The sequence below is a fragment of the Xiphophorus maculatus genome, chromosome 23 (genome assembly GCF_002775205.1).
Source record: "Xiphophorus maculatus strain JP 163 A chromosome 23, X_maculatus-5.0-male, whole genome shotgun sequence".
Lineage (NCBI taxonomy): Eukaryota > Metazoa > Chordata > Actinopteri > Cyprinodontiformes > Poeciliidae > Xiphophorus > Xiphophorus maculatus.
In genome coordinates this window covers 5,906,592-5,932,524 of record NC_036465.1, presented here as the reverse complement: position 1 = coordinate 5,932,524, position 25,933 = coordinate 5,906,592, and the positions used below count along the sequence as shown (strand labels likewise).

General features: G+C 37.1%; 1 protein-coding gene across 1 annotated transcript in view; it reads right to left on the bottom strand.

Moving 5' to 3' along the window:
- fat2 (FAT atypical cadherin 2) overlaps positions 1 to 25,933 on the bottom strand; it is a 97,049-nt gene that overhangs the window by 61,137 nt on the left and 9,979 nt on the right. Inside the window, exons 2-6 of the mRNA XM_023328147.1 lie at positions 20,963 to 24,226; positions 18,573 to 18,884; positions 7,797 to 7,855; positions 6,059 to 6,370; positions 4,559 to 4,769 (exon numbers count right to left, since the gene is read on the bottom strand). Of these exons, the coding sequence (XP_023183915.1) occupies positions 4,559 to 4,769; positions 6,059 to 6,370; positions 7,797 to 7,855; positions 18,573 to 18,884; positions 20,963 to 24,197 (4,129 nt within the window). The 5' untranslated portion in view covers positions 24,198 to 24,226. The remainder of the gene's footprint in view (positions 1 to 4,558; positions 4,770 to 6,058; positions 6,371 to 7,796; positions 7,856 to 18,572; positions 18,885 to 20,962; positions 24,227 to 25,933) is intronic.

Sequence of the window (25,933 nt, the reverse complement as noted above, 5' to 3'; positions counted from 1 at the left end):
TTAAGCACTTCAAAAAGGAGTCAAAACAGCTTCACAGAACAGCTGAGTTTGCATTAGATGTTCCCTGGAGGGTAAGTTGAGGAGGGTGAGCCAAAATAACCAGAAGACAAACAACCTTTTCAACTGCATCTTCCTCCAGTAATTCCTCCGTGACAGAATGTCGGGAACTTTCATTTCTAGACCTGTCATCCATATGCTTCAGGGTCTGCTCTAGGTTTTCTGACCTGCCTGAACCATTCGGCACAAAAGAGGAGGGGAAACATCCTCATGTTACCCCTCGATCCGAACGCAGGTAATCACATCGGCCCTCCTGCTGATAAAACATTCTTTTCTCTCATTGGATGAGAGAATAAGCCTGGAGTCCTGGTGAGTGTCAGAAGCGAAGATCGATCTGTTTTTTTATTTTATTTTTTTTATTAAAAGTCTTCTAAAAGTCATAAAGGATTAAGCTGCTTCAAAGGTGAGGTCATCAACGTCTCTTTTCTGTTTCTGACAGAACATAGCTAGCTGTACAGATTAAGTAAATTTATAGCAGACACAGTTCTTAGGCGAATTTTAATAAATTAGGTTTAGTAAGAAAAGGAATATGCAGGTGACAGTTGTAGCTCTGATTCACATTGAATTTAAAACAGGTTTTTGTTCAGAGTTTCTGACTTACTGCTCTTTAAACTGATCAAAACCCATCTCACACATAGTCTTCAAGGTTGTTGGTCTTTATTCCAAGAGCACTTCAAGAAGAGTGACTTTTTTCCCTACTGTCCTTGTTCATTTTTCATTCTCTTTAAAGCCTACAAAAGGTGAAACGACGTGTGCAGCACAATTAGAAACAAAATAAAGAGAAATATCTTTTTTCCTTTCTATCATTTTAAACATCTAACAACCCCAATAAAACCAACATCTGCAGAAGATGTCAGGGTCAGGAGTGAAAACATGATAAATTATTTTTAGCTTGAGTCTGGCTTTAAACACCTGATCCCAGACTTCATCTTCAATTTATTTCTCTGGATGTTTCTCCAATAACTGCACAGGAATGTGGCCGAAAAACACTTAAAAACAAAATGATTTTTACTTTATGGTTGTGACCTCCACCCCTAGAGCGTCTGTCAACATTAAATTAATCCTTCTGTCTTTTCAGGTCGTGACCCTCATATTGACCACAGCAAACCCAGCAGGTACCCCAGTCCAGTGAACCTGACAGAGGCCCACATCCGTCCACAAACAGTCATGTCACCATCCATGCTTGCAATCCCAATTTGTGTCGCAGACCTATTGTTTTTACACATTCACAGGTAGTGTCTGACTTATTTTGACAGCTAAGGAAGCTTTCATTTGTCCCTATGAGTTATCATGCTGCCAAAAAACTGCGATAGGAATCAGTGTTCTGCTGTTGGAGAGGAGGAAGGCAAAATAGGGCAATACATCCAGGATCATATCAGCCTGGGAGAGGAATCCTGTGACACAACAGCCCTCGTATGCCAACGCAGAGATGAAGGTCAGAGATACATGACTACAGAGCAATCAGAACGCAGTGAAATAAAACAGAAACATGTCAGCCTGTCCTATCATGTTGTGATAGTGGCACAATGTAAATTAAAGAGGAGGGGGGGACGGAGAAGGTGGCCTGATTGAAATGATGGGTGATAGGCCAAAAATGATAATTCCAGAGGTAATGAGATACAGAACAAATATCCTGCAACACAACAAACACTTCAGCTCTGACTTTAAAAACCAAACAGTCACAACAGTTGCAGACTCTGACCAGTGAAATACAAAAACGTTTTTATCTTTTAGCATCTCATTACTACCCTCATGTTATAAAATGAACAAATTAACACACACAAATAAATTCCACCTTCCATTTGGAGTATTTTTATTTCAATGTATGTAGACATTAAGAGCAGAAAAAGAGAGTTAATCTCCATCTATTGAGGGGAATTCAGAAAGCTTGGATTTTTGTTGCAATTTTATGGTTAATTCAGCAGTAAAATTTAGATCAATTGTTAACTCCACAAAACTGCCAAAGTACTTAAGTATATATGCTAATAGCAGCATGTGCCAAATTATATATTTTTTATGTTTGTTTGTTAAAATTGCTTTACTTATGTTAATATTGCTGAGTGATACTGACTATCAGTATCACTCAGGATGATTAGGATGCCTTCTCTTTGTGACATAATAAATGTCAGCTGCAAATGTCAGCAGCTCGGAGGCAGCAGAGTGTCCTCTGTGGGATGCACTGAGTCTTTGTTGTGATCTGCTGAGTTCTGGCACCGGTCGAGCTTTGCACAGAAAACCAAACAGGAGGAGCTTTCGGCCTTTTCTAGTCACACGCTGCCCTGCTTGGCAGGAAAAATGAAAAAGTCTTCCTGTGAGGCTCAAAGAGAGCGGCTCTCACAAACACTTCCGGAGACATCCGGAGGGCTCATTTCCACTTTAGCTGGGAAGGTTTTCACACCTTTCATTTTCTGGGAGGATGTGTATGACAGTAATGTTCAGGGCAGAGTGGAGTAAGAGGCAAAGGAAGGCGAGAAGAAGGAGGGCAGATCACAAATCTTTCCCCTATAGTGACTTGGCAGTTGATGAGACAAGGATTACTGCTGATTTTATCTCACAGAGATAAACTACCTGGTGATACAGCTGGACACAAGGACCCGTTGTTTCTCCTCTTTACCTATACATCGCTCTGTTCCGCCATCATGAGCCAATTTTCAAGGAAATTCAATTAATGTGCTCAATGAATGAACCTTCCTGTGAAAAAAATAAACAAAATGGCAACCCCGTCAAAGCCTTTTAAAGGCAATATTCTGTAATTTTCACCTATTTATGGTCCAGTGTTTGTTCCTAAATGTCTTTTCAAAGAATGTTCTCAGCTTGGAGGTAGAACATACCAGCAACAGAGTGCAATTAGACACATTGTTTGGATGAAGTGATTTAACTGCTGAAAAAAAAAACAACTGAAGTTTTATAAATCTGCTTTTTAAATACTGTTCACAGCGAAAGGGCCATGTTTTTAACAGCAGAGAAATAGCTAAACTCAGTCTGACCTGATTCTGTCAGACAGCACACAGAGGCAGCAGGATGTTAAGCCAACAAGCAAAAACCACAATTAAAAAAAACAACAAAAGAATGCTATTACGATAATAGATGTACCTGCAGGCCAATACTGTAAACCGGAATATGGCTTTTAAAAACAAACTCATGCACTGACACTATTATGAGGAGCTGGGCTGGTTGTTGGCTAATGATGGCCATCAGAGTTTTTTCACTGGACTAAAATTATTCAAGCCTAAACCTTGCAAGAAGAAAAGTTATAAAAGCTAGTAAGCCAGAAGATTAACTTCCTTTGAGGCATAGAACAGCCGGAAGAGGAGAGAAGACATAAATTACAAATGTATACTTGCAGTTTAAAGACCTTTGCTGTCTTTACATATAAAATGCATAATTCTAGTTAGTATAATCTCAAAACACATGCATTATAGTAATCTATATTAATATCACAGAAAAATTAAAAAGTCTTAAAAAGCTTTAGTTTGTATACCTATTAAAGACATGCAAAAATACTGTTATTGCACTAGCATAATCTTGCACCAAAGAATAAAAACCTCAATCTTACTTTGAGCACATTTATTCGGTGGGAAAAAGCTAATTATTACCACCACTGCTGTTAATACTTTCTACAACCTACTTTCCCATTCACAAAGCACCTAGTTTTCTCCAACAATATCATTCATGGCTGGAAAGTAATTAGAGAGAGGTCTTTAATCTCTTATCTTCTTCCATCGGTACATATATATATATATATACATATATATACATATATATATATATATATATATATATGTTTTGGGTTTTTTTTTGCAATGGTTCCATAGTATATTCTCCTTATGAAGAATATTTTCTGTCCACAGCTCTAGAAATCCCACAAGTTTTAAACTTCAAATTAAATACAAAAAATAAATACAAGTACCACAATAACTCCTGGAAGCAGTGAAGTAAAAGTTGATTTTCTTCCTTTCAATCTTAGGTTCCAACATTACTTAACATTGCAGCCCTTTGCTGACCTTTAGAAAATATCCTACATCACATTATAAGGCTGTTCATAAAGATGGATGATGATTGTGAGCTGTTTGTTTTCTGCAGCCCAAACCACAGATCCAACAGTCAGCACTCTGGTGGAAGTTGCAATACACTGAATGTCAAATATAAATTCCCTCCAGTCGCAGGAGTCTAATGTCACACAGAGCCAGAGTCGGAGAGACTCGACGTGATCTATGAGGAGCCATTACTAGGTGATCAGTGCATGCTCGTTTCTGGAGCTTCATGCAGTTTGTTTTCTATTCTTTCTTGTCAAATTTAGCAGCCTGTAGAAATAAATACTAATAGTATTTTAAAGCCTTGTTTTCTTTTAACGATCATTAGCCTTGTATCTGAGATGCTTACTCTTCATCAGAACTCGAAGTTCATTCTGCTTTTCTCATCAGTCCTGCTGCTTTGATCAATACTCTGCTGAGAATCTAAGAATCTCAGAGAATCTGAGAATGTAAGTCTGTCCACTCACCTACAATGTTGTACCACAGGACGTCGAGATGTAGATCTACTGCGATGATGCCCACCATGTGAGTGACAGGTTCTGTTTCTATGACAGCGAAGTTGAAGTGAGGCTCTTCGAATGTGATTGGTTTGCTGGATGGTGGTGGACGGCGGACCCACTCAATATCGAGTCGAGTTGTGGATGAGCGAGGGGGGATGCCCTGATCGGTGGCTTTGATCTAGAAAGGTACAGAAAAAGTTTTTCACTCTAAAATTGGACTTAATCTCATTCTGTGTGGACCAGAAAAAGATTTTAAAAAAGAATATTTGGATGATGAATAGGATTGGATTTTAATTAACTGAAACTGAGAACTCTGAGGAGTTCTGAGAAACAATCATGTCCTTGTGGAGACATCTGGAGATAATTAATTTAATGCCAATATAGCTATTTCATGATAAATGTAGCATCATGATGTAGCTGTTTTAAAGTTGGTTTAAAGCAGGTGGATAATGACATTAGAATGTTTCTGCTTGGAATCTGACCTAAATCACTTACCACCATTAAACACCTGTCATCAGCATATGCTGATATCTGATATTCCTATATTTTTTTATGTTAATAAACAAATTATGTTGTTAAAGAAAATGTGGTCATTGTAATGTTAAATTACAGCAACTTTAAAAAAGTTCTCACTGCTACTGAACATCTATTGGACGTATTACAAGATAACAGTAGATTTTCCGCTGTTTCACATAAAACACTTAAAACTCTGAAAATGTGAAAGTCAGAAGTTTTTTTGTTGGTTACGTAAAGTGAAAAGACAACAACTTTCCGATGTTTTATGCTCAGCATCTATGTAAACACTGATGCTGACTTGATGACAAGAAGCTTTTAAGGCTTTTATGCCCGTGTAATTATGCCTTTTCTTACTCAATTTCCTAAAACTTCTGACTACAGTGTCAGAATAGCCAACTAAAAAACTACTTCTACTTGTGACAGTTTGCATCTTATAACATCTCTTGCTCACAGACTTTGACCTTTGTTGGATAAATAGTTGCTACAGTGTTTGAATGCATAAAAAGTTAAGAAATACATAGACCTTTGTTGATAGTGTTAACAGATAACAGTTTGAAAATGACCCTGGTTTTCCAACCTGGATCTCATATTAAAGTGGAAGGAAATAATGCTTAACCAAAATGCATAAAATCAGATTTATAAATTATGTGACTTCTGCAATAAAAGGCATTTAGTGGTTTCAAAGTGAATGGGGTTAAATTGCTTTCCAATGTCAGGTTGGAGACCTTCACATTTTTACTTACAAAGCATTTGACAGCCATGTATCATTGTGTGTCCACTTCCCAAATAAGCACTACTTTCTGTTGGCCTGCTACATAAGGTCACAGTAGAATACATCCATGTTTTAGTTGCAACATAGCAAAATTTGAAAAAGTTTCCTTTTTTAAGGCATTGTACTCTGAAAGTCACACTCTGAAATTCCTAACAATGCAAACAACATGGGACACCTACTGTAAGGATGCTGTAGTTCCCTGGCCAGAAATCTCCCTGTGATGTCACCACTCCACTCAGCGGGTTGATGTGAAACCGCTCATCGGCGCCATCCTGAAGCTTGTAGGTCATGGCAGCATTAGAGCCCTCGTCCTCATCTCGTGCAACCATCCTGCAGACTTCCTGTTTGCCATCACGTTTGCGCTGTTCCAGCACTTTGACTTGGAAAAGTTTGTCTGTGAACTTCGGCCGGTTGTCATTGGTGTCCAGGACCTGAATGACAACCGTGGCAGTAGACTGCAAAGGTGGAGATCCGTTGTCTAATACAATTACCTGAAAGAGAAGAAAAGCTAGGTTTAATGTTTTGATATTTGTTCAAATTTTAAACCTAAATTGTTAAATTAGACAGAGCTTTTCATATTTTTGGTTCTTTGGTTATTTAATTTTTTATGTGCTCTGTTTTATTTGTTTTCATATTTGCAATGTGCAGTATCATTATGCTAATGTGTAATTTGATGAAAAAAAACCTAAGGATTGTACAAATCATCAATTAAACAAGAAGATGAGAACATTTACCACACATTTGGATATTAAATTGTTACCTGGTAATTACTGGTACTGTTAGAGATTTTTTGGTATTATCATTTCATTCTTACTCTGGTTCACCTTAAGTCTATAGATCTTAGTGATTTTCTGTTTAAAGTGATCTTCTGTTTACAGTGATTTTCTGTTTAAAAAGTTCTCTTCTTTAAATGACCTGGAAGTCACTACTGTCTGTTTATCTTCATGTGAAACAGTTAACAATGTGTTTCTCAGACCTTTGATTAGTTATCACACCTAGGAACTGGGTTGCTAGTTGATTGTATCAGAAGTTTTACGACCTTTGTTGTTTTTCCTGACTGTCCCCTAGGTAGAAATTCCTTAGTCGTAAAACTGTGTTTGATTGTGTTCATTTCGGGGGCTCCTAATCTTATCAGCACCAGCCCCCTTTGCTTTTGTTTTGTGTTAATAAAAAGACAAGCTCTACTGCAGAGTTTCAGAACACATGGTGAACTGGTCAGAGGAGCAGTTCTCTGTGTTTTCTCCTTTTGCAAAAGCTTGGCTATAAAATTCATAATACGTTGTCTGTGGTTCTTTGTTTTATATAGGTTCGAAAGGAAAAATACCTATCAGGTACCAATATAGATTAATTTAAGCATCTCCTTATTTGTGTAGCATTAAGCCTCAATGAATATTCTTTGGTTAACTCATTAATCTGCTGCATAAACGTAATCAAGTTACAAAAAAGTAGCATGTCTTATTTCAGAGCCAAAACATTGATATAGAGGATTAATCAGTCACTTAGCTGTTTTCCAACTCAGGAGCTCAAGATCAATATTAAAAGTAAAGATATTTCCAATTGAGAAAAGTCAGCTTGAACATCTGCTGTTCCTGTGAGTAGAAATGGTCTACCCTGATAGATTTCAGAGTGTGTTGCTGAATATTAAGTGAGTTTAAAAGGACACCTCGATGAATTCAAACAATGGTCTGCTGCTGCTATCACACCTCCCTACAGCTGATTAAAACATTCCAACTTAATGCCATGTTTTCTGCACACAAACCTGCTGCTTTTTTACAGAAAAGCAGCAGTTTGCCTTTAACAGTCTGCAGAACATAGCGTGTCATGGATTTATTGATACTGTAGTACCTCAATGCATTACAGAGTAGCAGGATTTTAGTGTAGGTTTGAAGATACTGAAAATGTTCATGGGAGTCTGACCTCGATGCTGTGCTCGGGTTTTTCTTCGCGGTCCAGAGCAGAGTGTGTGCTGATAACACCTGCAAATACAGACACAATCAGTGTGGTTAGTGTAAGTCCAGAAGAGTGAGAGTGGAAATTACACCTAAACAAACAAAGACAGGTGAAAGTTATATGTGCACATTTGTGTCTCGCCTGGGGAAGAAAAACAGAGCAAATCACACCTGAGTAAACACAGTTTATTTTATGGTTACTGTGTTTTCTTATGCAAAACATTCATGTTTGTTTGCTTTAAAGTTTATGTGTGAAATAAAAATATGTTTAGGTTTAAAGGTCATGTTTGTATTTTAGAGAAGAGAAAAATAAAGCTAAGCACCATTTTAGGACACAAAAGGAAACATTTGAGTAACACTAATAAAACCAGACATGCACTTCCACACATAGATGATTAAATATCATTTGTACCCACAATGTCTGGAAACTTCTCACTATTTAATATTGCAAAACAAAAAGCGTTTTTTTTTAATTTATGTATTTACAGTTTCCAAATAATCCTTGTATAAAATGCAGAGACCTAAAACATGTCAGTACATTTCCATTTTAGATTGAGTCCAAAAGCATTTTGTATCAGTTTATAGGTGCCTCCCTCTATTCAATAGATGTTCCAAGTGGCTATTATATGAATATTATAAACAACAAAAGGAAGGTTTCCTTGACAAGAAAAGCCTTTTTAATTTTAATATGTCAAATAAGGTCCCCCTTCAATAGGGGAACTTTATTTTTGCCCCCTATTGGAGACAAAAAATAAATTGACAGAGCACTTTCAAAGCAGGAAATGTGGATGAACTAAGCACAAACAACAGAAAAAAGGGTATTTCTTTTTGCCAACCAAAACCAGTTTCTCCTGTAACAAACTTCTTGTGCACTGGGATTGTGAAACAATCAGAAACTTTATTTCCCCAATATGATGCAAAAAGACAAACCACGGCCAGCCAGTACAAATAACTTGGGCAAGGATTCAGCAGCAGATATTGAGCATAAGGGCATAAAGAAAATGTATTATTTTACTACATTTTTTTTCTTACTGTGTGTCAAATGTCTGATGTCCAAAGATGTTAATAAATCAGTAGCTACTCTCTAAGCAATCTTCACTCCATGTGTGTATTAGCTGAAAGTGACTTTGTTCAAACATCTTGTTGTGAGAATACTAATTGTAGACAGCCCTGTGTTTCTGTAAAATTGCCACTGTGGAGAAATACAGACCAACGAGGCTCACGGAGCGGTTCAAAATTTATAGAGTGCCAGTTTGTTACGTCTCCAAGCTAATGCACTGATGCGCTTGTGTTTTGGGTTTGATCATTTCTTTTTCCATATTTCTCAATTTTAAATGTGGAAATCATAAAAACCACAAGCTTCAGCTTGAAGATCTAAACAATTAAAAAGAAAAGTTAAGATGAAAACATACATCCTTTAAATAAAATACTTGTTTCTCTCTCAACTTCATATGCATTGTTGAGCTTGACTTGTGATATGCTAGAGTTATGTAACTACATTTTTTACATGGGGCATCAGTTAGATGTTTTTCCCAAACTGTGCATCTTAAATATTGTAGTCTTAATGAACTGCTGGCACCTTAGTTTACGTTTCTATGTGTATGGTAGTCTGTAGACTCTGCAGATCTCTACAGACCACTATAGAACATTTCAAGTAAGCTCGGCATCTAGATTAAGTGATTTTAGCTCAAACTAGTATAATTTCTATAATCACTGAATCTCCATCAACTGCGTCTACATGAAACATGAAAATACAATACCCATCATTGTGTCAAGTGTTACAATTTTGAGTGCATTAAAAAGAGGTGGTCTTAGCTTTGTAGTTAAGAAGTTAATGACTCTCAAGCCTTTAAAATATGTAGACATTTAAAGCAAACACAGTTATGTAAAATGTTGTCTTTATGATGAAACATTTTTTGATTCAAGACTGCAGTGTGCCTGACAAAAAAGTATCTTTGGAAAATGTAATTTCTTGAATATGTTAGTAAAATAGTATCTTTCTTAAAGAAGGACATGAACCAAACAAGTGGTTTCATTTTCACCATTTCTCTGCATATGAGGTGTTTAGTAAATCAACTGATAAGAGATGGGAGGCAGACAGAAAATGTGAAATCGTTGCAAGGATGCTGCCCAGATGGCTTTGGCAGGAAACACAGTGGGAACTTTAATCCATCAACAAAATTTATCTGAACTGCTTCAGAAAATGTCTCCCCCATTACATTTTCTGAGGTTAGAGGAGTCAGTCTCACAATTTCTGCTACTTACTCCCTGACTGATAATCCAACAGGAGACAGAGGCAGGGTTTGAACTTTGCTCCCACTCTCAGAACAATTTTTAGGAGAACAAAAGCAATCACTGTTGGAATGTTTACCACTCCTGTTCTCTCTCTAAACAAGTATGACATGCACAATAAGTTATAGACAATAAAAGCTGTTTAATCTCAGATTTTAGTTTTATATGTTATCTGTTTATTTTGTTTTCTTTATTACCTTTATTTCTCATCACAATAATTTACATACCAGGAATTTAATCTCTTTTCCCACATTTTTGTACACTGCACTAAACTAATTGCACAAAAATGTCAAAATTTGTACAAAAGCATAAAGATAAAATTCTAAATAACCTATTTAGACAGTTCATCACCAACAAAATTTTTATTTGGGTGTTAATTTCACTTTAAAGATATTCAAACCTTGAAATATTGATATATATTGTAACCTTGCTGTGAACATCTCTCTAAAACATCTCTAAGACCTGGCAGAGGTGTTCCTTGGTCTTTATTTTGCTGTTTGTTCACTAATATTCTCCAACAAATCTCACCTGCCTATTAAGAGCAGTTGTAAAGAATTCTAAAAAAAATGTGATGATTGGAATGACATACATTGTTAAAATGTTAGAGAAGTATTCAAACTGTGTACACAGGGAAAACAACCTTGACATCTTTGCAGCACTCGGCTGTTTGAATTGCAAATGCAAACAGACAAAATGCCAGGATCAACAGCTGCCCTTAGAGAGTCCCCCAAAGTGTTTGGTCAGACAGCACCAAATGAGGTGCAGGCGTTGTTATGTGAAGGGATGTTTAAGGGGTCAAAAGTGGAGTGAAAGGCCCTGTAGAGAGTTGTTCGGCCCTTTTACGACAGTGAAACAACCCCAGCTGAGAGGACAACAACAAGACAGGTGGGCCACATGAGAAAGCGTGTTTCTCTCGGTAGGAAAGACATGGGGATTGGGGGTAAAGCTTCATCTCTCCCACATTGCCCGTTTTCACTCAGCGGCACTGAAGGCCTGTCAGAACCACTTGAAGATAAACAGCGCTGCCTGACATGTCAGTGCCCAGTTTGTTTGTTTCCTCATCTTTCTTTGTCAGTTCACAACTGATCTGCAGCTCCAAAACTGCCGCTTCTCTTCTTTTTAATACCTGTATCGTTTCGGTGATTTAAGACTGCAGAGCAGGTGTCTAAATCCACTGCTTTTGGTTTGAAAAGGGAAACTCTATGTTAAGCTGAGAATGCAGAAATCCCTCAATAACAAATGTATGCAAATCCAGTCATGCGGGTAAACAAGTGCCTGAAAAGAGATGAGGCAAAAATCATTGCTGCCTGCAGGAAAGAGCGATTTAAAAAGAACAATGCTGAGCTGCTATTCCTGAGCAATAAAACATTCACAGCTTGACTGCTATCTGATCTAAAGCAGAACACCCTATTTTTCATGATTTAATGCAGAATTTGTACATTCACTGCAGTAATTTTCAACACAGAGACTGTTTCAAGGTTAATTCACAAACACAATGTGTTTACGTAGCTTTTGCCATGTTTAAATCTCTATACTCTCTAAACTATACATGCAATATACCACCTGGAAAAATGTTCTCAAATTTCAAACATGGCCAGTGATAAAATGCCCAATTGGTGACTGTTGGAAGGATTTTATAGTTAATTATCATTTATTTGCTTTACCTTTATTTTATAATATCATTCATTTAATTTACCTTTGCATTTACATTTTAATAATGTGCTTTGAGTGTCTTGAAGTGCTTTGAGTGTTTTGAAGTGTTTGCAGAAACTCTGGAAGAAGCCTGCTGAGGAGTGAAAAAGGAGGATACCATGAACGAGACATTACGGCGTTGATTGACCAGAGGAACTGCAAACCTATAGTCTTATCTTATGAAATATGCTTTTGAAAATTGTATGAATAAGTTGTGTTCATGTGAGTGTGGAGCTGTTTTCTGCTCCCCCTCCCTTCAGGGCTGCACACCGTCATGTAACTAGGGTGTTCCTAATTCTAATAAAAGCAGGGTAAGACTCAGTTGAAGCTTCAGAACATAGGCAGAAATCTGTAACTGGGTTTCAACTGTGCTCTCCCTGCAGGTAAAACTAAATTCTGACTCTTGTCTCTTCTTTGTGTTTGTGTTTAGGTAATTTAGACCTAACAGTGACCATGAGGAAATATTGCCAAACAAGGTGATCAGAAGCATCTGACAATAAAATCTTCAGTTCAGTAGAAGCACTGAGGAGCTGTTCCCCATAAGGTACAAAACTATCCGGACAACCTGAATGTAAGATCTAATTCAGACAGACCCAGAACAGTAAAAAAGTTCAACTTTAGTAGATCAAATAACAACTATGAGAATGTTCTCATAGTATAATCTGAGAAGCACACTGCCGTTCTGTGAAGTATTCGTGGGAGTTTCAAAAGCAAGGACACACTGGTTTCTAACTTGTAATAAGAGTCTTTGTTTGTATCTTGGCCTTCATCTGAGCTGCCTGTCTCTTCAGCCACATCTCTACAGATGTCATCCAGAACAGAAAGACACTACATTGTTTCTCCATTTCATTTTACCTGAGAATTTTCACAAGACATTGCTGCACATAAAAAATATCTAAGAAAATAACGTTAAGACGTTTTTTTAAAGACACTCCTCACACCGGATTGAGGCCTCCACCATAACATTAGACATATGGCAAAAATGTTATTGGTCTATGGAGAGTCTTGAGGACGTCTTTTGGTGCATGTTAAAGGTAGAGTGGGCTCCCCATTAAACATGATATCCTGTGAGAGTTTCAAAAGGTTCAAGAGTAAGGCTCGTGGCAACTGGCGGAGCACATTTGTTCTGCGAGAACTCATCAACCCAGGCTGGTTCGGTTGTGTCACAGGTGTCATCTCATGTCTACACCAGACAAGATGAATTACTGTAATATTCTTAAGCTGAGGACACAGGACAACTTTAATCTTCCCAGATTTCAAAAGGACTTTGATTTTACACTAACTAATTGAGCAGATATTTTTTATTACTGAAAAGCCTGGGACTTATTTCATCTCCATGACAGTAAAGAGGCCATTAAAACATGCTGAGTTCATCCCACAAGTTTCTGTACATTTTATCATAAACTTTAATGTTGGATTTATTAGAAATGTTATTATTGCCATCTTAAGCAGACAACGGTATAATTTTTTGACAAGATGGCATGTGAAATGTATTAATAATAATAAATAATAATAATAATAGAAGTAATAATTTAATTCCAATAAGAAAATCTAATTCAGAAATATCTGTTATCAAAATTAAGCCACATCTAAGCTGCTTTATTCTTTCAATATATAAATTAAAACTTTTCAAATTCAATTTTCAATTTACTTTCAAGTTTAATATTTAAAATGTTTTTTAACAGACTCTTTCTTTATTATTTACTGTTTTTAAGTATTAAATATCTGAGTGATTTTTTTTCTTGTTTACCCATTTTTTCTGTATCATTCTATCAGTTAGTTGATAGTGTGACTATCAATTCACTATACCGACTTTTGTTATTATAAAGCTGTCAAAAACCACGTTTTCAAAGAAATTCTGGATTTCAATTGCATATTTACTCCACATTGCTAGTATTGTAGTTAAGACCACCTAACCCGAGACCAAGACCAGCAAGAAGTAAACAAGCACAAGGCACACACCCTGACTGTTCTCACCATCTCTCCCGCTGTAACATCTGCCACCAGGACAGGTGACAAAACAATCAAAGAGCAACAAGTGTGCTCTTCTGTTCTTATGTTTTATTTATTCGCTGATTAAATAAATATCAATATATATTTAATTAAATAGAATTATAATAGCTACTGTAGTCTACGCAGAGCATTACAAGAATAAAGAACGGCTCTCAGTGAGGTTCCAGCTATATCTTAAGTAAAGAGCCGTTCAGAAGAATCGGATCGTTCGTGATGCCACTATGTAGCAGACTTTGGTCACAGCGTTGCCCCATATGTTCAACATCCTCCGCACAATAATTCAGCGCAATGAGTGACAGCGGTTTTTCTTATTAAATGCAAATTGTCACTGTACAGCTAGCTGAGCTAACATCACGTCCACAGAGCCTACCTTTCTTTGAGCTTCTTGTATGTGACGATAAAGCTAGACGTAGTCCCCACCGTCTGTGAAAGCGAATCAGATTTCTTATAATTAATGCAGCGAGACACTATTACTAAAGCTTAGACAGACATCTGCCACTCAGAGAAAACCACTGCGCATGTCTTGGCGCGCCGCGTGCGAGTGAAAGGGAGCCGATTGGTGGCAATAGAAACACGTAATTAGTCACGTTATTGCTTGGATTTTAATCTGTATGTTTTGCATCCAGCAAAAACAAAGATGTTAACAAATAAAGTGGACAATATGCTGGCAATTTAGTGATATTTCCACAGTTGTGGTTTAAAAAAAAAAAAAAAAAACCGAGACCGTGACAAGACCAAAAACATCAAAGCGGTCTCGAGACCAAGACCGGTGTGGAGTACTACAACACTACACATTGTACCCACTAAGCCTTGCTTAAAGAGTGGTGTGTAGTTCTTTAGGGATGGAAAAAACAACATTTGTCTGTGTAATTTCCTATAACTGATAAACTTGATAAAATGCTGCTGGCATTTTCCATTCTGCTTAAACCTGAAAGTGACAAATTCACAGAAACCTCCCATATGAGGAAATCTTTTATAAAAAAAAAAAGCATCCATATCCAGCTGTAGCAGAATCACCATGATACAGTGGCCAGGACAGGAAGCATATCTGCTTGAAAGTATTCAATTTTTCAAGTATTAATAAATAATGAGCATTTTGATTGCCTTTCCTTTGAAATATGGGTGTAAACATGGATCACAGGTTATATTGAGATGTTTATGGTGTTTCACGCTATTGGTTAATATGTCTTGTCTTGTTGTTAACACTCATTTTGAGGGAAGACTTGAGTTTCTCACATTTTGACTTTGGAGTTCATGGATGTTGTAGCAATAACATTATCTCACCAGAAATCAGTGATGAAAACCAAAAAAGGAGTGATTTAATTGTTTCATTTAAAATACAAACTATTAAATTAAAATATAAGCAGATTTTCATTTTTGTAGTTAAAATGAGCAGACATTTAAAAAGCGGCTTACGTTTCTCAAAACTTAAACATTTTATTTAATAGCAAAAGTTATTAACAAAAGATATTTAAAAATAATCTCATCTCAACTTGAGCAAGCAATGTATGCTTTCCCCAATGATGCCCCTATGAAAATGTAATGAATTATAAGAGATATTTTTGTTTGTTGAAACTCAACAAAATTCTCAATATGTACCTATTTTATTTGCTTGTTAATTTATATTTGTTTTGTGGTGAAAAATAAGCCAGAGGTGCATAGTAGAAGTTTTGATTATATACACTAAAGGACTATGTAGCCATCCCGAGAAAGTAATAATTGTTGTTTTTAGAAAACTCCTCCAGAAAAGGACATTTATTATTTTAGTATTCAGTAGCTTATTACACATCTGTTGACAAAGTTATGTGGCAACAGAAATAAGAATATGAGCTGAAATACCACTAAGTTGCAGTCTATATTTAAAGTACCCCAATGTGTTGCCTGCAAATTCACCTAAACGGTTTTTGGACCATGAAGCTACAGTTGGTAATGTGCTATGGGTCTTTTCATGGAGTTACTGACAACAAGAAAGCACAGGATGAGAGATTCACCTCTATGTGTGCTTATGTATCAAATGTCAGATACAAAAACGCATCAGAATTCACACCTTATCAGTGAATGAATCATAAACTTTCTTTAAAAGTCATATGCCGTTTCAAAATGTTAATGAAATGGATACATTCCATACTTGTCTGGCCTTGCCAGTGCACAACTGCTTTATCAAATAATGAAACCTATACCTACACCAAAGCGGTTTTCTTATGAAGCTTTGATTATTAAAACTTAATGTGTGATAATTGTTTAATTTTTTTTAAAGTGCAACTCATTCCTGCCTGACACTAAAAGTAATTCTTGGCTGAAACCAACAGACAATGCTGCTGCATAAAATATGCTTCTTAGTCAAAAGCATTAGATGTGAGTCATTTTTATCCTGTCAGAACATGAGAGGTTTCTGCACAACTCACCCCACGCATTAGTAATAGGTGGTTTATCTGTGAAAATAAGACAAGGTGGATCATGTTCCAAAGATCCTGTTTCAACAGGACATTTATTTCACTCATAATAACTGTACCTGCCTAAATTTATGTGGTTTATTCACATTTGCGGATGTAATACGGTGTTAATTACTTTCATTTTTAGTTATTTTTCTGTCAGAAAACAGTTTTCATGGCAACTGAGCAGATGAGAGTAGTCACACAATTACATTTGATTATGTTTTTCTGAAACCAACAAATCTAAACTTCTTTTCTACTGAAAAAATGTATATCCTGTTCAATGTAGAGTTTCAACAAGTTAATTTGATTTTCGGGACATGATTTAATGACATAAGGGACACATAGTAGTTTTTTTACCCTAATTTTCCATTGACCCTGTTTCTATATGAGTTGGTGAATTGCTAAGCTTTAAATTTTGATGCCAAACCAAACAGGATAGTGTCATTCTGGGAACATTTTGCTTTCATCATATCTGTTGCTTTTAAAGTAAGTTTCAGCAGTTGGTCCACTTGATTTAGCCACTCTCCTGACAACTTTTGGAGTAATTTTACAAAATGATGCTGCCACCAGCATGTTTTACCATAAGAATGGTCAGTATTTGTAGGATTGGAGTTGTGTCATACTCTCTCCAATTTAAAGATAACAGATTGAACAGAGCCCTCCCTGTGACATGTTTAATGCTCATTTTATTGTCCTATAATCCAACAGTTCTTTAAATGTCTTCTTAACTTTCTGAAATGACCTCTCTGCTGTGTTCCTTGGTGTCCATTATGTCCTCTAATCACCAATGTTTTCCACCAAATTTCTTTCTGTCCTTTACAAAACAGCTGCATTTCCACTTAATTTAAATTTCACACAGTTGACTGTCTGCTAATTAGGTGACATCGGAAGGCAGATACTGCTAGTGTGATCAGTATAAGACAAGCGAAACAGAAATGCATATCATAAGTTTTAGATTTGAAAAAAAAATTAATAAAATAAAGTTTTTATTTTGCAGATAAATTAGTTGTGACATTGACAAGGGTAAAATTAAAAGTATTATTAATGCCTTAGGTTTGTTTTTACTCTACAAAAACCTTGCATTTTAACAAAGGTGTTTACACTTTAGACAGCATTTTATAAGACTTCTACTCAGAGGTTAGAGTGAAAGTTTTAGTTTAGTAGCTTTTCCGCAGAGATTTTGGGTCAGATCCAATTAAATGATCTCAGACCAGACATGACGTTAGGAAATCCTCAGGATACAGAAATACACAGAAACACAATGAACGCTTTCAACCAAAAACACTCTATTCTGTTCTCGTATCTACAAGTAAGTGAATATCAAATACAGCTGCACTCAGACAAAAAAAGGCCTTTCCTGGTATGACACAGCGGGGCTGTTTCGACACCTACAGCTCGGCCTGTCTCCTTCTCAACACAACTGGCCTTCTCTTTCTGTAATCCCTCAGTATATTAGCCTTAGGGTGTGGACAAACAGCACAGCAGATAATAGGAGGAGGACAGAACTTGTTGTAACTTGTAATGTCAGAGCTCATGGTTCTCTCCTTCGCCTGAACATCAAAGTCCTCACCAGGTAATTGGGTTGTAACTGTCAAGAGTTTGTACAGATACTAAGGGTTTACTGCTACTTTTTTTAAAGATTTACTTCTCCATCAAAATCATGAAGCAGTAAGTTTAGAAGAGACTGCTACTTTATTTGGTTCCAAGTTTTAATTTCAACTTTGCTCTCTGTGACACTCCTACCTGCACTGCTCAGACTTGTACAAACAGAAACTTTTCAACAGACCTTATAGTGAATAATAAAACTCCTGCCAGTCTTTACAGCTCCCTGTAAAGACTAACCCCTGAATCAAAATGTGAAACTTGCCTTGGGGATGTGCTGAAACTGTGAGAGATGTCTTTTGAGCACAAAGCAAATTTTAGTAAAGGTGCAAATTATTCATAGAACAGGAGGCCTATATTTTTGCTTAAACTGCATGTGCAATACATAGATAGCAAATTGAAATATGATGCATTTACACCCTTCATACCACAGTGGAGGTAAACTTAATTGTGGAGTTAAACATAAAACTATCTATCCGACAATTAAAACTTGGCTTAATTGTCAAACTTGGGCGATGAACCCAAACACAGCAGGCAAAGAATGCTTGTTTTTCTGCTTGAAAAAGAAAAAAAAAGTTGTATTGGCCTGGCCAAGACCTTAACATACCTGTGGAAAAGACCTGCTATCTAATAAGACAATAAGAAAACAACCCCTAAGAAAACAATGATTGTACAGGAAGCTGCATATATTTTCTTTGAATTGTTTTTACCTGTTTTTGGATCCACGTCAAAATATGTCTTGTGAGATTCCTGCATCTGATAGGAAAGCTTCCCCTCAGAGGACGTGTCCAAATCTGTGGCCAACACCTGGATAACTGAGGTCACTTTATCCAAGTTTTCCTGGACAGATGCAAAATACACTGGCCGGGAAAGCTCTGGAGCATTGTCGTTGACGTCCAGAACCTCCAGATAGACATGAGTCCAGGAGATCAGAGGCTCAGTTCCCAGATCTGTGGCGAAGACAGAGAGCCAGTAATGCTGTACCGTCTCTCGGTCCAGCGCTTCTGCTGTACGAATCACACCTGAAGAACACGAAAAGATTGAAAACATTATAACCCGTTTTAAGATAAATATTCTTTATTTGTCGTTCTTTTGGGAATAGGAGGGGAAGAGAACAGTTATCATTCTGAGGTAACTAATTTGTACAAAACTGTTTACATAAAATTACTTTATTTAAACATCAGTCCATCAAAGGCCATATAAAGAACCATCGGTTTAAACTGACTCCACACAGGGTGAGAACAAAAAATGAAAAAAAAAACAAAACAAAGAAAGAAAACAGGTAATTTTTCAGCACTGTTCCATCATGACAGAGAACTCCATTTACCCTGATTTCATCTGAACCCTAAGTGCAGCAGCAGGCTAATGGAATGCAGGGCCGATATGCTGCGGGCTCACCAGGTATCTTCCACATGTGAACACAATGATGGAAAAATACCTGAGGAAGCACTACCCTGTACGACAAGTTTATCAAAAACTCAGAAACAACATCAGGAAATGGATTGATGTAAAGATCCACTGTGTTTATAAACTTGCTAGATTGTACTGGTAATAATATGCAAATGGGATTCGGTGTTTGTGATTATACCTGACTTTGACCTTCAACTTAGCTGGTAGCAAATGCTGATAAATGTGTTTATGTTTCTCTGCTACATCAACTGTCACTAAAACATTCTCTCTGCAAGCTCTATTAAGATGCTCTTTAGAGATTTCAATCATATCACTTGAACTTTGTCAGAACAAGCAGCAACCTGGAGCTCAGCTTGCAAGTGGACTGTCTTATAATTTCACACCTTTAAGTGATTTGTGTCTGTTGATTTTTGAATGTGTAAAAATTACATATGACATGATAATGAATGGACAAGTGATGTTAACAAAATGTGAATCACTGACTGTGGCAATTCCTGAGAATTTTCAACCAATTTTTAAATTTCATTGAAATGAATCTCTTTAACATTACTTCAGCAGCTGCCACATAAAGTACAAAATATTTGAATATAAATATCTGTAAGTATTAGTTAGTTTTATGCCACAGAATCAATAAAAACTGCCGCAAGTTGTATAGTGCTATGGAAACCATACAACTGGTAGGGATCTGACTGCATGGATTTTACTTGATTGAGAGATTAGTTTTCATCATCTTTTTAAAGTCAAAATAATAAACACAATATTTAGCATTTTCTGATGTCCCTTCTTGCTCTTCAATGAACAGGTTGTTTTTAACCATTACACTGACCTTCACTACAAAGAAGAAATCCTGACAAAATTAATATAAAATTACCGGATAAAATTGACAGGTCAACAAAGCACTTTAAAAAATACTCTTCCATCACACTGTATTAAGGTAACACAGTTGTATTGTGTACATCATAAACACAGCTGCTAAGTGAACAACTGCCAAAGAAAACAATAGATGCTGGCTAGACTTCTCATAGTTGAAGAAAAAAAGCAATACAATTATTGAAGATGAAAACATTGGATGACTGTGTAGTTGGGTTTGATTCTAATCATACAGTGACCTAAGGGGTTAATTTAATTGACTAGCTAATCTCTAACTATTTTTAATTTACGTGTATATGCCAGTTGTGATGTTTATGTTGCATTTTCTCATTGCTTTTAAGTAGTTTTTCCTTTTATCCTGTCTTGCAGACATGGATTATACTGTAGTATTATGTGGCATCAAACTGCAGAACTTTTGTCTAATTTAGTGTTATTAACGTCCCCCTAACTTTAAATATCATCACCTTCCTAAAAATAATGACCTAAGTCATTTTTTGTCTCATGTGATTTTGGCAAAAAATATAAAAACATTTTTTAAAAATGCCTTTTGGGAAAAAATGACTTAGGCCATTGTTTTAGGAATGTAACAATGTGGATAACATCTGGTTGAAGTAACTATTTATAAATATATTGGATTTTCTTATCAATGTGATCTTTGTAAGGCATTCATAGTATAAATGCTTCAGGACATTGCATTTTAAAAATCAACTTGACAAAAGTGTTTCTTGTTACTCTATCATACAATTTAACCCCAAACTCAAAATGTATTTAAAATTGAAACATTTTATTAAAACAGTGGAAGAAAGCTCAATTTATTTACCTGTTTCTTCATCAATAGAGAAAACTCCAAGCCCAGAGCCATCACTGATATGGTATCTGACCACTGCATCTCGACCCACATCTTTGTCTGAAGCCGAGACCATTACCACGGATGTCCCCACTGCTGCATCCTCCATCACTGCCGCTTCATACACAAACTCTGTGAACTCTGGTTTGTGGAGGTTTTCATTGACATCCAGAACTTCAATTTCCACAAAACAGGATGATGACAATGAGCGAGGGAGACCATGGTCCACGGCTTGAACTGTGAGATTGTAAGCTGGTCGCCTCTCAAAGTCCAGCTCACGTTCCAGGGTCAAAGTTCCAGTAGAGGAGTCAAGATGAAAGATCCCACTCTCTGTGCTCATTAGTCTGTATGTCACGAGACCTCCACTACCTAGGTCTAGGTCTACAGTCTCCACCCAGACAAGCAGAGTTCCCACAGGAACATCTTCTGCAACTTTTATATGATAGACCTTTGGCACAAATTTAGGTGTGTTGTCATTTATATCCTCCAAAATCACCACCAGGTTAGTGGTAGAGAACAACTGAGGACCGAGTCTGGCTTGATCTGTGGCTCTGATCCAGAGGTCATGTCTGGGAGAGTTCTCTCGATCCAATGGACCCATCACAATCACCTCTCCGGTCAGTTCATCAACTCTGAACGTGTCAGTCGGAGTCAGGAAGGAGTATAGGACATTTCCATTCAAATCTGTGTCAACGTCCACTGCTCTGGCTCTGAAGATAACAGAGTCTTTCTCAGCATTTTCAGGTACTCGAATCACATATCTGGGCTGATCAAAAACAGGAGGGTTGTCATTGACATCTGCTACGTTTACAGCGAGGAATTTCCAGGCAGATGTTTGTGGTGTTCCCAAGTCATAAACTGTAATGTTCAGAATGTAGAACTCTTTGGTTTCTCTATCCAGGGGGCAAGCTAAACGAAGTTCTCCAGAAAACGTGTCAATAGCAAAACACCCATCTTCATTCCCTGTTGATATTGCATACACAAGCATACTGTTATAGCCAGAGTCCACGTCTGTGGCCTTGAACTGGAGAATGGTTGAATTAAGTGTATAGTTCTCAGGAACATCAATAGAACTGGGAATGCTCTTAGCAATTTTGGGAGAATGTCTGTTAGTGATATGGATATCTGAGAAAGACTCTTCTTCTTGGTTGATTAAAACTGGCTTTATTGACTCTATTAGTTTATCAGTCATCTGTTTAAAAATGCCTGTTTCCAAGCAGCTCACTGTTGCATTCTCACCTTTGTTTGTGACAGTTACTCTTACAACTGAGACTTCAGAGTGATGCTTTCCATCTGTAGCAACAACTCTCAGGGTAAATGAGCCCTCCTGTGGGGGAATTTGCTTTTTAAGAAAGATTGAACCAGAAATGGAATCAATGCCAAAGATTTGGGCCTCGTTCCCTGATTCTATTATGTACTGGAGCTGCTGCAACTCATCTAAATCAATGGCCGAAATCTCAGCAAGTATGTGTCCCACTGTTAAATCAAGCGGTATTGTGATGTTGCAGCCGACTCTTTCAAACAGAGGGATGTTATCATTCAAGTTGTTCAGGGTTATTGTCACAGGGCATTCGCTGACCTGACTGAAGGGGCTGCCACTGTCCGAAGCCCAGACTCTAAGGTGATACCGTCGTTTCATAAGTTCATAGTCTAGGTGTTCAGAGGTTGAGATAATGCCTGTAAATGAATCTATAGTGAAAGGTAAAGGTCCAGAACTTGCAATAGAGTAGGTAACAAAGCCATTTTTACCTTCATCAATATCTGAAGCAGCAACTTTTAGAACACTGCTGCCAACAGGCATGTTTTCATCCACTGTAGCCTGATATGACGTTTGTCTGAACTGAGGATTGTTATCATTCTCATCAGCAATCTTGACCACAATATGAGTCTCTGCTTCACCATGATTGGCCACCACATCAAATTCATAGCGATTTTTCCTCTCATAGTCCAATTTCTCTGCAGTTATGATAATCCCAGTTTTGGGATGGATTTTAAAATTCGAGCTGTCTGGATTGTTTTTGATGCTGAATGTAACATTTTGATAAAATGAAGTGACAGATACTTTAATCACATGAGTTTTAGGAGGGGAAAACTCACTTAAGGTGACAATATAGGTGTCCTCTAGAAATGTTAAAGGCCAATAAGGACCTGCTGGAATGTGAATTTTTGTAATTGGAGACAGAAAGCTTGGAGAGCTCCTATCTTTAGCTTGAAGGGACAAATTCAACCCAAACGGACTTTGAGACCAAACAATCCTCTTTGTTGAAATCACTTGGAAGTCCATGCTTTGCACACCTGAAGGGATTATCTCAAAACATTGGTGAGGATCCCCATTTATGATATGAAGAGATTCCACAGGCTTGACTCCTGCTTCAACACGGACCCTGATATCTACATCTCCATCTGCAGACACTTTGGGTTTTGGGGGAGGTGTGATGACTGGAAACTCCTTTGGCATCTTTTGTATGTTGACTGTGACACGAGCAGTGTTTCCAAATTTTTTAATGCCTGATATCTTTTTTGTTCTGTCCTCTGCTAATACTGTGAGGTCATATCTCTGCATCTGAGTGTGATTGAGCTTCTTGACAAGGGTGACCACGCCTGTGAATGGATCGACAGAAAATGGATGAGCTCTGCTTGTGAAGGAGTAAAAAAATTCAGCATTGGTTCCAATGTCAGCATCTGTTGCACTGACTTTGACCACACTCGTCTTGAGTGGAGTGTCTTCCCTTATATTCACATTGTACGATGCGGGATAGAAAAGTGGCTTTAAGTCGTTGGTGTCGAGCACGTGAATAAACACCTTTGTCTTAGCCTGTAATTCAAAAGTGCTTTCTGTTGCTTCCACTGTGAGAGTGTAGCTGTCTCTGACCTCCCTGTTCAACAGCGCTGAGTCACTGCTGCGAGTTTTGATCCTAAGGAAGCAGAAATCCCCCACTGATAGAGCCTCTGGTTGGAAAAAGTCTTCATCGTTACCTGCAACGATGTTATATTTGATGTCCCATAATAGGTCCGTCAGCAGAATACCCATCTTCACAGGGATGTCAACATATATCCGTGGGGCAGAGTTTTCATTGATAGTGGCATTGTAAAGATGGTGTGTGAAACTTAACAGAGAGGTGTCTTTTCCTTTTCCCATTTCTCCATTACACTTTGCTACAAGGAGAATTGTCACTAAAGTGAAGAGTTTTGTTCTTGATATTGCCATCTTCAGTACCTCGTTGTCTGACCTCAGACCTGTGAGAAGGAAAAACAGGAGTATTAAAGGATGTATTAAACTTTAAATGAGGAACAAAAGAGGCTTTGAAGCTAAAACAATGGAGTCCTTTGCTCATGTTTGTATCGACTTGTTCATCTGCACATAATACACTTGTAGTCATAACTAATACCCACATTATTATGTATACACGGTACACAGCCACACAACAGCAGAGAGGAGGCCTGTGGCGTGTTTGACTCGTCCTAACTTGCCCATACAGAAAAACTGTAAAACAAGTAAAACAGAGCAGTGTTTCAGGGCCTTCAATCTGTTTCAGACAGGTGGCTTCTAGATCCCTTCCTCATAATTATTCCTTTGGAGAATGAGAACTAGAAAAAATTATTACGTGATTCTCTCTAAGCTTCTACTTTGGCAGAGGGACTTATTGTTCGATGACTTGGTGCCTTGCAGATGACAGCAGAGGGTTAAGCATGGATCTTAATTTAAATGACTGTACCAGTAACAGCTGACATGAGTCACCAAACTGCTGCATTCATATCATATTCGACGCAAGACTCTGAAATGTTAGACAAAGATTTTTTAGACTTTTAAAATTGCATTGCCATTAACTACTGTGACATCTAAAGGTTGTTACAGAATCTACTTTTTTGATTAGGTATTATCACGGCAAGATAACTTTTTTCTTTTGTCAACAAATTAAAAGAAAGGATATGCATGAAGGACCAGAGAGGTACTGAAAAACTAACTTAGTAGTTTCACAAAAAAATACAAAAAATAACAAAACACCATAACAGCAGAACACCACATGAGCAGGAAAAAGTTAAGCTGTCAAAACATTAATTTTGTGAATTTACAAGGTTTTCTTCTATTATTTGCACACAATCAGTTAAAATGCAGAACAACACTTAGAGAAGATCAAAGATTTGCTGACATCAGAGGAATGAAACACAACTCCATGCATTGTATTCATGGTTAAAGAAAAAGCTACCTGACACCAGTCTAATATCACTGGAGCATCCAGTTATATGAATAAATGTGACGGAAGCAAGCAAAGAATGTTTACAAAAACCTGTGTCTTATTTTAAACCCACAATCCATGTGGGATCTGAAAACACTGCTCTGGTACACAATATGCTGAGCATGCAGGTGTTTGACTGGCGCTGGTGGTTTCAGTAATGGATTCCAGGTATGTGGGATTTTATCTCGAATCGTTTGGTGACAGGTATTCAGATTATAACCGTCAGGGTGCCACTTGGGTTTCAGCTTCTATCTAGAGAATCTTGAAAGCTTAGGGAAAATAGGACATTTCAGATCTTGAGCAGAGAACTTTTTTCCAGATATTTTGTCTTGCGTTACCATCACTAAGTGTCTTACTCGTAATTTATAATGTTTGCTTTTACATATGACATTGTGCTCCATTTCAATAAGGATTAACGGCATAAATATTCTGTCATCAATTATACAGTATTGAGACTAAAATACTAAAGGTAACATATTTTGATGTATGTAGTGATGCAAAGCATATTAATTAAGGAAAAATTACTGTATTTGGTAATAAACAGCACCATATTTGACAGTAAACTAAGCCTGATTCAAAACAAGTCTTGGAAACCAGAATACAATATAAAATACTAAAGGTAGTTTTAATATTCATCTTGAAATTTGCATTATTTAATGTGTATTGATAGACCTTCACAGAACAGTGATGATAGATGATATATTCA